General features: G+C 36.7%; 1 protein-coding gene across 4 annotated transcripts in view; it reads left to right on the plus strand.

The window, feature by feature from the left end:
- Nucleotides 1-13139, plus strand: part of LOC124215349 (A disintegrin and metalloproteinase with thrombospondin motifs 9) — a 180961-nt gene that overhangs the window by 98467 nt on the left and 69355 nt on the right. For 3 of the 4 annotated variants that reach the window (XM_046618652.2, XM_069134263.1, XM_046618653.2), the window contains one exon: nucleotides 2685-2810. In XM_046618652.2, coding sequence (XP_046474608.1) covers nucleotides 2685-2810 — 126 coding nt within the window. Of the gene's footprint in view, nucleotides 1-88; nucleotides 152-2684; nucleotides 2811-13139 lie in introns of those variants that run through there. The other variant, XM_046618654.2, reaches the window with a different exon arrangement.

Raw genomic sequence — 13139 nt, forward strand, 5'->3', positions numbered from 1 at the left:
TCTTTTTTCCGTTGTGGTTATTATAGGTATGTTTGTATACTCTGTCTCACCACTCGGTGTTTAGTCTTGAACCATATTCGACGATGATAGAATGTCGCGAAATTCCCACGAGTCAAAAATACTTATTCAAGTCTTCACGCTTTAACTTTCGGTATACTCATTGTTAATATTACGAAGTTTGTTACCTGATACTCACATTCTCCTCAAAAAAAAAAATTCCGATTTCCTTGTGATAAAAAAGGAAATAAACACTGATAAATAGAAACTCAAACAGCGCGTAATTATACGTAATATATTCTCGAGAACCTGCTTGTGGACCTTTCATTTATTTCAACGAAACATTAACATCGGTTTTGAGTCTACACGTGAATTACTTTAGCATGCGTTGAGTCCCGTTGCATTTAGGAATTTGTCAGATTAGTGGATTCTCTCTAGTTTCTATATTGCGACGCCTCTTACGAAAAGTAGCATTTTTCAGATTTCTTAAGAAAACTATCATGTCTCGATTAGTGCAATAAGGATTTTTTGAAGATTTACGCGGTGTGCGCTAGTCGAAATGAAGATCAATTTGCGTATGCAGAAGTACGTTTTTTTTTGCGTCAAAATAAGCATACAATTATCCTCGAAATTGTCGTCGATGTAGATCTTAGAAAAATTAATGATTTTTTTTTAGAGTTTCTTTACAGATGTTTTAAATTTGTTCCAGATTTTTTATCAATACAAATATCAATTGGTCATATTATATTTATATCAAATAGTTCTTACCTAAACTATGCATAATCTTTCTACAAGAGCTTAACAACTATTGTATCGAATTACAGTTGACTGATTGTAAATCTATCTTTATGGATTTTCGTACCCAACAATAGTATACATTCTTACTAATCTGTCTCAAAACGTGTTAGTTTTCGCGGTGAAAACCACATATGCTAGTTTTCCTAAGAAATCTGAATCGTGCTACTTTTAGTAGTTTAGTAGGAGGCGTCGATATAAATATTAAAAAAAAAGAAACAAAGATAAAAAAAAAAAACGGTCATGTGCTGTCTTTTTATTTTGACCGTTGAAGTAATATCATAAACCTTTTTCATGCAGAATAAACTTGTGGTTTTTGTACGATGAAGTTAACGTTACATAAATTTTATCAAGTGTATAAGCTGCATATACACCTAATGCAGGCAATTGCCTGTGGCAAAAAATGTAATTGACGCGTAAGGACGAGATATTACAGCGCGTTTATGCACATTGAGATATCCGAATGGAAACACTTTCAATTGCGATAGTGCGGCATTAAGTGGAGTACGTAAGACGCCCAGATGGCATTCACGTATGCATTTAATCGCACTGGATTAAACTGCAGCGTTGCAAATATTCAACATTTACGCCATCATAGCTATGGATTGACTTTCAAAGCCGAAGTCTATGCTCAACGATTTAATCTTCACAAAAAATTATTCATTGTCGTTGAGAAATCGTTGACTCAAAGATAAAAAAAAAAATATAATAATAATAGGCTGGTTCCATTTCAAACCGCCCAGCAAGGTCGGGATGAAAAATTCAAACGAATTGTAAATAATTTATATGATTCTTTGGGTAATTTAAGGGGACCCATATTTGGTCATTTTGCTCTGAAAAAATCTCATCTCTACACGGCTATTACCATTTTTTGTCAAAAACTCGTTTTTACAGATTCCGTAAATTTACTGTTTTCTTTAAAGTGCTATAACTTTTGAACGAATTAATGGATTTGTGTGATTTATTTTTCAAAATGTGCGTATTTTTTTTATCTTTTTTCAGAAAATTCCAAGTTCAGGAAGATCGACACAAAATCGCCGGAGTTATTCAACGTAATGCAAAATAATCCGAAAAAATTCAACCCCAATATTCGGGAATTGCATATTTTTTTTTTTTCTCATCAATTTTTTCTCGAATAGTTCTTTGAAGGTACTAACTCTTCGCACAAGTTTTGTTAGCGAATTAGTTCTGCAAAAAGAGTTATGAATTTTTCAATATCACGAATTTTCGATATTTTCAGGTACCTTATATTTTTCACTGTAAATCGATTTCTTTATGTCGCTACATTCTTTCTTTCTGTTTAATACATGTATACGACGAAATAAGTGGGTAGGAAAAGTATGAAAAATCCATTCAAAAATAAGACTATATTAATCCCAAAACAGTTCAATATTACAATAAACATGAATTCAGTATAACTACATAGTATATGTAAAAACGAGTTTTTGACAAAAAATGGTAATAGCCGTACAGAGAGTTGAAATTTTTTTAGAGCAAAATGACCAAGTATGGGTCCCCTTAAATTACCCAAAGAATCATATAAATTATTTACAAGTCGTTTGAATTTTTCGTCCCGACTTTTCTGGGCAGTTTGAAATGGAACCAGCCAATAATAATTGTTTCCCGAATACTCATCGAAATTAAACTTCACGGTGTTCGACTTTTTATAGGTTTAATAAGTTATTCACATTCATTACGATTTTCCTTATTTTTATTTTCATTTTGGATAAAATGTATGTAACCAATTATTTTCACCCAGATATAACATGTTGTAATGTAATTGTTCGACTTTGTTGACCAGTGAAAACCTAAGAACATGAACATCCAACACATTATAAGCAGGCAATACATCCGGGAAATGGATTAATCTTAAACAATCTTCTCTATTTCAGGTAACGCACGTGGGTGAAAACACAACGAGACGAGAACAGCTTGGACACCAAATCGGATGTTTTTACAGTGGTACCGTACAGGGCGATCCAAAATCGATTGTTTCCGTCAGCTTGTGTCACGGAATGGTGAGTAACAACATTTTCTCTGTTACCACATCCAGCCACAAACAATAAGAAACTATAATCGGAAACAAAAAAGTCGCATTCCAATTCCAAGTGCATTTGTCGAATTTCTTCAAAATTCAAACATTTTTTAAATAGTCGGGTGAATGGACGCCATCTTGTAACACGAAGACGGAAATACTTTAAGAGTTTTGTGGTACATTTGAATGTTACCTCGTGTGATTAGAGCGATTTTTAATTAAACTCAAGACTGTGCTTTCTTGTTACAGTGTTGCCAATGACCGATAAGATTTTTCCAAAACACAAACTTCCCTTCATTTCTAACCTCTTACCGCAGCGTCATTCTTTGAGAAAATAACCACTTACAGAAAGATCAATTGCCTTTGCAATATGTGATAAACTCGCATTATATATACGTTATATTTACGACATGCAGCGTTTGCGGATATTACCGTGTATCGCTAAGGCTTCAGGCCGATCTTTTACTTCAAACGTTTATTCCCTAGCACTCTATATTTATACGTTCAGAGACAGGGTTTCGGCTTAACGTCGTTTTATTCGTCCGGAACTGACGTAAGAACTGTTTTAGAACTCAAGCTAATGAAAACGGTATGAAAGCAAATGTTACCCGTTTCTTTTCATAACTAGAATATAAATAAAATCGTATTCAACATACGCAATACGTTTTTCGCTAGGCACACGCTTATTTCACTGATCCTTTTCACGATCGATACAAACGTATATAAAGTACACTATGAAATGAAGAAAAAAAAAAAAAAAAATTGAATTGGAACCATGTCACTCGTTATGTATCGTTTGAAATTTTCTTTCCACACAAGATACCGCAAAGCCAAGAATTGACAAATAACGCTTAGATGACATCGATAACTTTGTAACGGATTGCGTAATAATTGCGCTCATTGTTGTACGTTACTCGTTGCATTTCGCGATTTCGAATTTCCCGAATGCATGATTTTAAATAAAATTAGAAACTGAGTTATTTTCTCATTCCTGCGCTTGACATGGATGATCGAAGGATATCCGTTTCTTTTGACTTTCGATCCCTGCTGTGTTCAAATTCAATCTGACCTGCGCCCGCAGATTAAAATCACGAGTATGTATGTAAGGTCATTTGCGAAGGCTGTATTCGACTGACGTATAAACCGGCACAAAGTGCCTCTTTGTACAACGTCTTCGAGTGTTGATCTATCAACAAAGACTTTAATGATCATTATTATAAATAGATCTGTTGAATAAATAAACACTCCAATAATCCGCCGTTTGTAGATCTTTGATCACACAGTACCTGGTGGTCCCGTAAGCAATATTTTTGTGGTCTGAATAAATAAAAATTCATAACCAGGATCTGCGGCAGGCACTGCAAATTGGAATTTTTTGCTTATCTTCTCAACGTTTGTTCGGATTTAAAAAACCACGTCGTGTTTTTTCGTTTTTTTTTTCTTGTCAAACCGTCTTGAATACTTGAATTGAAAATATTGTATCGCAAAAATTTTCAAACGAATTATCTTCACTCTGACAATATCCAATGAAACTTTTCGAGTCTTTTAAATTTCTACTCATTGTTGAACAGTATAAACAAATTTAATTGACAGATAAATAATCGAATCCCCTGTTTTACACAAAGTCGTTACACTGTTACTCGAACGTTGATTGATAGACAAAGTACTTGACAGTTATACTCCGTGTTCTGGCTCATATTATTCAACATTCATGTGAGATGTAGATTTAATGCTGAGATTCGGAAAATTTCCCATGCTGATAAAGCTTTTACAAAGAAAAAACAAAATACCTATTTCGACTGATCAATGCAATCGAAATCTGATCATTGGCAACAGATGTTGGAGACCACGGACGATGCTCGAATACTTGACCTGGTGACAGAATTGCGTAATTGACATGAGCCAGTCGCAATCCGTTGAAACGAAAGAGCTACTTACAAAAAAATATTCGATGGCTGACAAAACTGTTAGCAAGAACCCAAACGTCAATCATTTTGTATGTTTTTAACCCGAATATATTTCTTTCATCACAGCTGATGATGCGCGATGTTAAAAACTATAAACAAAAAATTCGACCTTGCGCGTTAAACGCCTCATTTAGTGTAAATAACAACACAAATAGTAATTATCGAGTAACGAACGACAGCGCCGAATTTTCATTCGCATTATGCGGCAGCTGAGAGGACCGGAAATAGATACTCTTAGGTTATACGTGACATATTGTCTGGATCAAAGAAAGACCGGAAGTTAGGAACTTCTCCGAACGCTGACGCTTTCTCCTTAAACGAATGTCGCAAACAATCGATGACTAATATCTGTATTCTTAAATAAAGCTGGTTTAAAATACTGCAAAGGTTCGATGAAAATTTTGATAACCAGCAAATCAATAGTGAGAGCAAAATTTATGTTACACTGACTAATCTACATAGTTTTTTAACGCCTCAACCTTAGTTCGTAGTTTGTTTAGTCCGAAACAAGATGTTCCAAACGGTTACGAAGGCTTCCTTCAAGGTTGTAAACAATTTTGGCCACATTTTTGGTCTCGGTGCGCTTTTGATTCGGACATTTTTATGGCTAAACGTACGACACTACGATAATATGGTAAAATTTATGAACTCTTGGAAATTATGAAGGTGAAGGAAGCTTATGAAAATTAACTTGACCGAATATAGCGTCGTGTTTGCACCGAAGAAAATCGAATAGCTATAAGAGAGATCACTGTCAAATAATCTACGATCAAGATTCGGGTTAACGTTCTTTGTGGGCTGCTACTCGAGGATGCTAATCCAACGGAACGGTGCAACGGATTTCATGGGGACACAATGTGACCGCCGAAAGTAATATGCTGATAATCACACGGATGGCGGATGGTGGAGGAGAGATGAGGACACTGCGAAGAGAGTAAGGAGTAAGATGGACGGAGAGGACGAGACTCGAAGATGCGAGGAGAGACGGAGAATAGTTAGCATACAATGAGCTGCCTCGCTATCCACATGCAAATGCATCCTCGTGCGCTACACGTTACGGAACATTTCTTGGAGGATGGCAGTTCTCTCTGACAATGAGATTCATGCCGAAGGCGCCTATTCGATACCCTAACTGCACTTTGCATGGATCATATGTCAGGAAATTGTGCTCAAACGACACGATTTCTTGCGAATTATATTGCGATTCGAAATCGTGGGAGTGGCTAAACGATATGGCGACAAGGAAACAGTAATCAGAATATGCTTCTGATATCAAATATGACTTTTTAAGTCGAATTATGATGAAAATGAAGAAGTAAAGACAAAATTAAGCTTGTTTGAGGTAGATCGTCGTCTGCAGACTCGTATAATCGTATTTTTGGGTGCCTCGAAACCGCCGTGCAAAATGAGTTCGTCCCTGTTTGTTCGTTCATAATGATCAAATTATGAAACATAGTTTGATGAACTGAATTATTTGCATCAATAAACACTTGTATGGACATTTCATCATCTCTTGGTTACATGTCACAGCTTTATCGAATTCGAAAATCTGGGCACCCTAACCTTTTTATCATAGAAAAGTTACTATCGATCTCATTGTATGATATTTTGGCCGTTGCGGTATTTTGAATCATTATAAATTGCTGACATGTTTATTCGGGAGACGAAGACTTTCAAGAGGAATTATTTCGTGATACCGCATGTTAATTAAAAATCCGATGAATCAAATTTTCAGTCTCTCTTATTACACCGAGAGTTCTTCATGAAAGTACTTACTCGTAGCGCGCGCGATTCAACTTGCTGAATTTTCATTGGCTGACATCCGCCCTCGCAGCCTGAAGCAAAACTTCGCTGACAAGAAGAAATTCCCCAGAATCGACTGGTTGACAAGTGACAGTCAATCATAACCTCTCACCTACAAAGAACTTCCCGGTCACGGCGCCGCCGCGATCCACTATCCATCGGTCAGTTTGTCTACCATGCTGGTAACATTTTTACGAAGTTGGCGACGCTGATAAACCAGATGAGTTGCAATTTATTGTAGAGCAGGTCCTTTCAGGGAAGAACACTTGGTACAAGCCCAAAAACTTATAAATCGGATCTAAAACGCTAGAGTTTAGTCATTTTGGACGTTTTGATCATAAAATCTTTTCCCAAATTGTTGATATTTTATCTTGTGTTATACGAATTTGCTTACAATCGTTACCATTGGATGGTACACTTAGGGAGATTGAATCTGAGACGGCTAATTTTTTACACTAGACATTGCAGTTATGTTGGCAACACAGAGAATCCGACAAGTCATTATCTCCGCGGTATTCTAAGGTTAGATTCGACGGTCATGGGTTACGTTACGTTTATTGAGATCGAGTTTGTTTCGCGCTCGGCCGACCGTGGCGCTGTAGATTTCTCTGTGTTGCCAACATAACCGTCTAGTGTAAAAAATAAGCGGTCTCAGATTCATTGTCCCCAAGTGTACAAAGGGTGTTGTTTCGTTCAAGTGCACCATCATCGGGACAAATAACGCTGACAGTGATTTTTCAAACGGTTTTTTCTAGTTTCCTATCTTTTGATTCAGTCGGTACGACCCATTCATCTTTACACAGATCGTCGGCCGAACGATTCTCCATTTGAGAATTTCTCAAATCGATGCGATAATCTTACGATTTTCCCGAGGTATGCTCACGTAACGAAAGAAACTTATGCCAATTGCCCAACGTGAGTCAAACGTGTTTTTAAAACGTGGCAATTGGACGTTCGGCTGTTGGTCGAAACGAAGAAGGTCGTAAATAGCTGGATGCTAAAAATACATGTACGCATAGTTGAAATTGATAAAAAAAAAAAAGAAAAATATCCACAATAAATTTAACCAACCGTCCGACTGACTGCCCGTTTGTTTCACCTTACCGTAAATCGATACAAGGCTGCGTCCCGTTTCAAATCGGCGAACCACTTTGGCCAGAATCCAGAGAAATCAGAGGCTTGCAATTAGTCCGACGAACGACGACCGAACAACTGACGACGATACATGACGCAGTCGTTTAACTTATCCTCAGCCATGTGATATTATTTATTCGGCGAGACATAGCAAAACGGAATAAGGCGATTGGCCAAATTTCTGATTATATACAAACACCTATATCTTCGATCAGTCACCATACAATAATACATGAATTGCGGTCAAGATGCGCGTCGTTTAGATACTTTAATCATGAATATTTTTCTCTGACTGAAAATTGTGTTAATCGAATTATTGAATGTTCAAAAATTGGGAGATTCGCATGGTTCACCTTTTAACGGTTTGATTTTTCGCATTTTTATTTTTTTATTTATTCCTTTTTGTCACCATTACACAAAACACAAATTGATAATGTGAATTTATGAACTATAAGTTACTATAAATTTGATAACATCGGCGTTTCTATCGTCTTACATCTTTTTATCCCCATAATATTGCTGGCCCGAAGTTTTTTTTTTCTCTTTTTTTTAACTCTGTTCAAATCTTGCGGCATATTTTCGTTGCACCCTGAGATTATGCCGAGAGTTTAACGATCGGTAATTCCGAGTTTATGTTTTTGGATAATAAATAACGTTCTCAAGATAGCGAGCAGCTTTTAAACCAGCGTACAACGCATGCATGAAGCGGTGTATAAATTCACTCCTGACAAGCAATGAATGAAATTTAATTACCGCATAAACAATCGGCCTAATTAGAAGCGTGAAGCGGCACTTCAGCGTTACACGATAGATCCGGAAACACCGTTAAACTCTTCGATCACTTGAGCGTTTGCTTGTATTTTTATGTGTACGATCTACGATATCATGCAAAAGACGACCGCGAAAACTATCGAGCAAAAATCATCACAATTTTCAAATAGAATTTATGATAGTGCAAAAGATAATCATATCAATTTTCAATATTATTTTTTCACCGTTAAACAATTGCAGGGAAAATCATATCATGGATATTTGAAAATATTGGCAAATGAGCATTTTTCCTCAAATTGCAACCATTCTGTGCTTGATCGATTCATGTCACGAGCTATTTGAGTAATGGACTCGAAATTGAATGAACTTTTATATATTTTAATCGACTTTTTGAATGCATATTTAGCAGTTCCATGTATTTCCTGAAATTAGCTGATTCAACTTCGACGCTGTTTTTAAAAATTGATGTAAATATTTTTAGTCCAAATTATTCTAGTCATTACATTACCGTACAATTTTAATCTAGAGAAATCTTGCGATTTCGTAAATTCTTAACGAAAATAATCAGTCGTGGAAATTCGTGAATTACGGGTTAAGAACCAAATTAAAAAAACATCCTGCAGAATATGTTATACGAAAATACGTTTCAGGGTATTAACGTCTATACGGCTTAAAGTTCTTTGAACAAACAATACATCAAGTTATTTCCCGTAATTCCACGCACACATTTGCATGTTCATACACCGTGGATAATATCCGTGCATGTATTCGTGTTATACGCGAGGTGTTGAAGAGACTTAAAAAAATCAACACCAAGTTCACTGCCTTGGCTCTACAAGCGTTCCAAAAATAGTTTTGTTTCAAGGTCCAGAATTCAGAGTATATATAATATGGAACCTGATAGACGCGCAGCGAAATTCCCGAGGGATTGAAAAAATTCCATGCCTACTCTTTTTTCTTGCATTCGTTGTTTCATTTCTTTCACAAAAACAAGAACACTGAAACAGATTAAGTTTAGGATAAGCCATACTCTGCGATACTTGACATCATTCGATGGAATGTTTGAAATAAGAAGTAACAAATTGTCTACAGCTTCTTTGATTTCGAAATTAAGAACAGGGATATACTCGTATGTTCAAAGTATTTCGAGTTAACTGCAGGACGCATTGTGTTAACAATGAAAAAAATTTGTCAGCCTGATCTTAACTTTCGCCACAAAAAAAAACAAAAATCCAACACTCGTGATGACCATCTCTTTCAAAGTACATAAACGAACTTCGAACAAAGATGCGACGTAAATACACGAATTAAATTCAGCGAGACAAAGAAAGCTTGGCATTGTTAATCAGCGTTTGCAATTGAGGCATCATTGTGTTATTATGTTTAAAATTTTACTGTCTTGTAGGTACGATTCAGCGATGTTTAATGGTGTTTTAATACGTTTCGAGAACAATGTTGATCCGCACGAGACGTTCATATATCAGTTGACGAGTCAAAGCTTACTGACCAAAGCTTGACATCCGTTTGTTTTCGTTTACTCGTCGTACTTTCTTGCTTTTCTCGAACCGATTTAACCCGACGATTTTAAATCTCAGTAAAAATTTTCAGAGATGAATAATAACGGGGTGCATTAAACGATATTCACAACAAACTGCATTGTCGGTCATTTACGAACGGTTTTAGCGAACGATTGTATAAACATTACCATATTTACATTCCGCAGTCAGTGTATTTGTGTATTTTATTTGGATTGGTGGATTTTAATTAAACCCACAGAATGTTTTGTACTGCGAGGGATTTCTGGATAGTAGCCAGATAATTTAGCGGGAAGGTCGGATAATAATTATACCGAACGTACTGCTGCAACGCGTACAGAGTTCACAGGAGAATCCTGATTTAATGAGACGATGATATCACTTTAGCCGTTGTAATTCTACGAAACGATCGAATTCAGCCTGCAGTTTGTGCACAACGTATTAAACAGTCGTGTGTACAACGCATGTTCATTTAAGATGGATTGAATTAGCTTTAATGCTTTTGTTTTTGGCGAATGAATTATATCGCCGTTCACTGCGAACGTTGATATCAACATTTTCCAACTGCCATATGTACAGTCAAGTAAAAATTAACTTACTTCAAAGTGCGCGAATTGATCCTGAACGAGGATTACCGATCCAGTATTTGAGGAAAAAAAAAAGGCTGAAAAGAAATACGAAAATAGTGAAATGCGCGAAATAATTTCAATCAGAAGTCAAAACTCTTGAACTGTTATTGAATATTCAAAAGTACGTAAACGGTGCAAAGTTGAATAACGACTGATCTTTGTTCGACCGTGATTCAATCTCACGCAATGTTGTTAAAAACCGCATTGAAAAAATTGAATTCCAAATGATATTTGGCAGTGAAGCAATGACCGAAGATAAGAGCCGGAAAAAGAAGGACAGTGAATGAGAATTCCCGTTGCGGATTCCACGTAACATCTCAGCGATTTGTAATAAAACGACTTATTCTTCTCCTGCTTTTCCTTCTTATTCTTATTCTTCGACGTAATTTTTCCGCAGTAATTTCCTCGGCACGCAGCGGATCAGGTTGCGTGGTATGTGTTATACTCGCATACCGATTGAGCGGCCCGCTTTCATCTCGATACATGTCCGAGAATTTCGAGAAATAATCGGTAAATTATCGTAAGGCGCGTTCGAAGGCGAGCGGTAAATTAAAGAAATTGGGGGATCGGTTCGTGCATCCCGAAGTTCTGCATATGTTGTACCGTTCGTGTTCAATCCCTCAAAGCACGAGTCTGTGCGAAACGCGCGATATTAATTTGGGTCAGTATCACGGATGGGATTGGCGAACGCGTTCGCCTCGGTGTCAGACGTCACGTAAACTGGGTCAGATCGTTTGGACGTTAGAAGATCAAGAACAACGCCTCTGCATGATCGGCAGCCTCTCCCACTTCTGCGGATAATCAAGATCCCCTTGCGCAAAATCTCCGGCAATTTTATTTACCACATGGTATGAATGATTCTGAGATTCATTGAATTATAGATGAGTATCAAACATTGAGAAGGTTCAAAATGAGGAAACTCTGGTGATTCTAATTACGTTCTAATGCTTTTGGGCTTATTTTTTTCACCATAGAGACAGTCTGTGAACACTTGATGATTTTGAATCTGATTGACAACTCTTAGGACTCGGTCAGCCAGCAAAGCGAGTCCAAAAACCTTAGAATCGGATCCAGATTATCGGAGTTTCGAGCATTTTGAAAAACCTCTTCCCAAATTACTCACGTCTCAGTTTGTGTTATTCGTATTTGATCGTCCTGATTTCTATAACACAGAACAAATGTCGTTTCATTCTCGTTCACCGTCATTCGCGCGAATAGAAGATTTTTTAAGCGGTTTTTCTCCTTCTCCCACTTTCGTTTCAGGCGGTACAGCTCTGCATTCATTCTCAATTGCGCGATTAGTTAACCTCTGATTACATAGTGTCTGGAAAACATGCGTCACCGTTTACGCAAAATACCTCTCCGTCAATTATTGTAAAAAGAGGATAATACTTCTTCTCCGGATGCTCGATAAAATTTCTATCACACCGGTTGCCGTCGTTGATTCAGCAACGATTATCAATTTCCCCTTATTACACGCATCGCAGAATCTCTTCGCAGGGATACTGAAATCAATTCCTCCGGTATATTAGCAAACAATTATTCCCATCAGTTATGCGGAGACGAAATTATTTTAATCCGTGTTATTACATCACGCCTGTATTTTCTTTCAATAAAATTTCCACCCAATCATTTCCACCGCTTGTCATTAATTATATCTACACACCTGTATACGCATGATATATTATAGCATGTGTCGTACAAACAATTACGGGAATACCGACGATATTTCTGCTTTTTTGAAAACCGTAACGTAACGAAAACAAACGTGACCGAAAAGTTTTACTTAGTTTTTTGAACCCTAGGTCAGTGTAGAATCAATTATCTCGAATAACAGCTACCCGATTTCCGTTATCACCGTACGTATAATTATACACTGTATGTACACACACACACAGTGAGTAATAATATTTTGATTCACTGCTTAACAATGCTGGCGTATTGTTTCGGTTGGTGAAACAAAAGTTTCAACAGATTCAGATCGTAGCTGTTCTACAATCATTATTTATTACATGCGTATTATTTGGAGCATGAATTAAAACAGATGTTACAATTTATCATTGTAATATGTGTATATATATATATGTATAATATGCGTACTGCGATGGATAAAAACCGGCCTCAAATGGCTCGTTCTGTACAGCTCCTCGATTACAATACACGTACTATATCTCTGTTTCTTATTTCTATTTTTATACGTTCCGAAAGTCAATGAACGATAACGGAGTTTTGCAATATCGCCGATCATTTTTAAAAGGGAAAAAACGGTGCTGAGAAACCACTTGGTGTTTATATTTATTGGAAAGTATGTGCAATGTATTTCATTCGCGAAACTTGGTTCTGCGGTTTGCATCAACGAAATGCGGAGGCATTAATGTTCCCACAAATTAACGCTCCTTCCATCAGTAACACGTGCCTATACGCCGAAACGTTATATATAGTTATTCAATCATCGCACGCCTTTTAAATCAAC

Source organism: Neodiprion pinetum, chromosome 3 (assembly GCF_021155775.2).
Source record: "Neodiprion pinetum isolate iyNeoPine1 chromosome 3, iyNeoPine1.2, whole genome shotgun sequence".
In the NCBI taxonomy this organism is placed as follows: domain Eukaryota; kingdom Metazoa; phylum Arthropoda; class Insecta; order Hymenoptera; family Diprionidae; genus Neodiprion; species Neodiprion pinetum.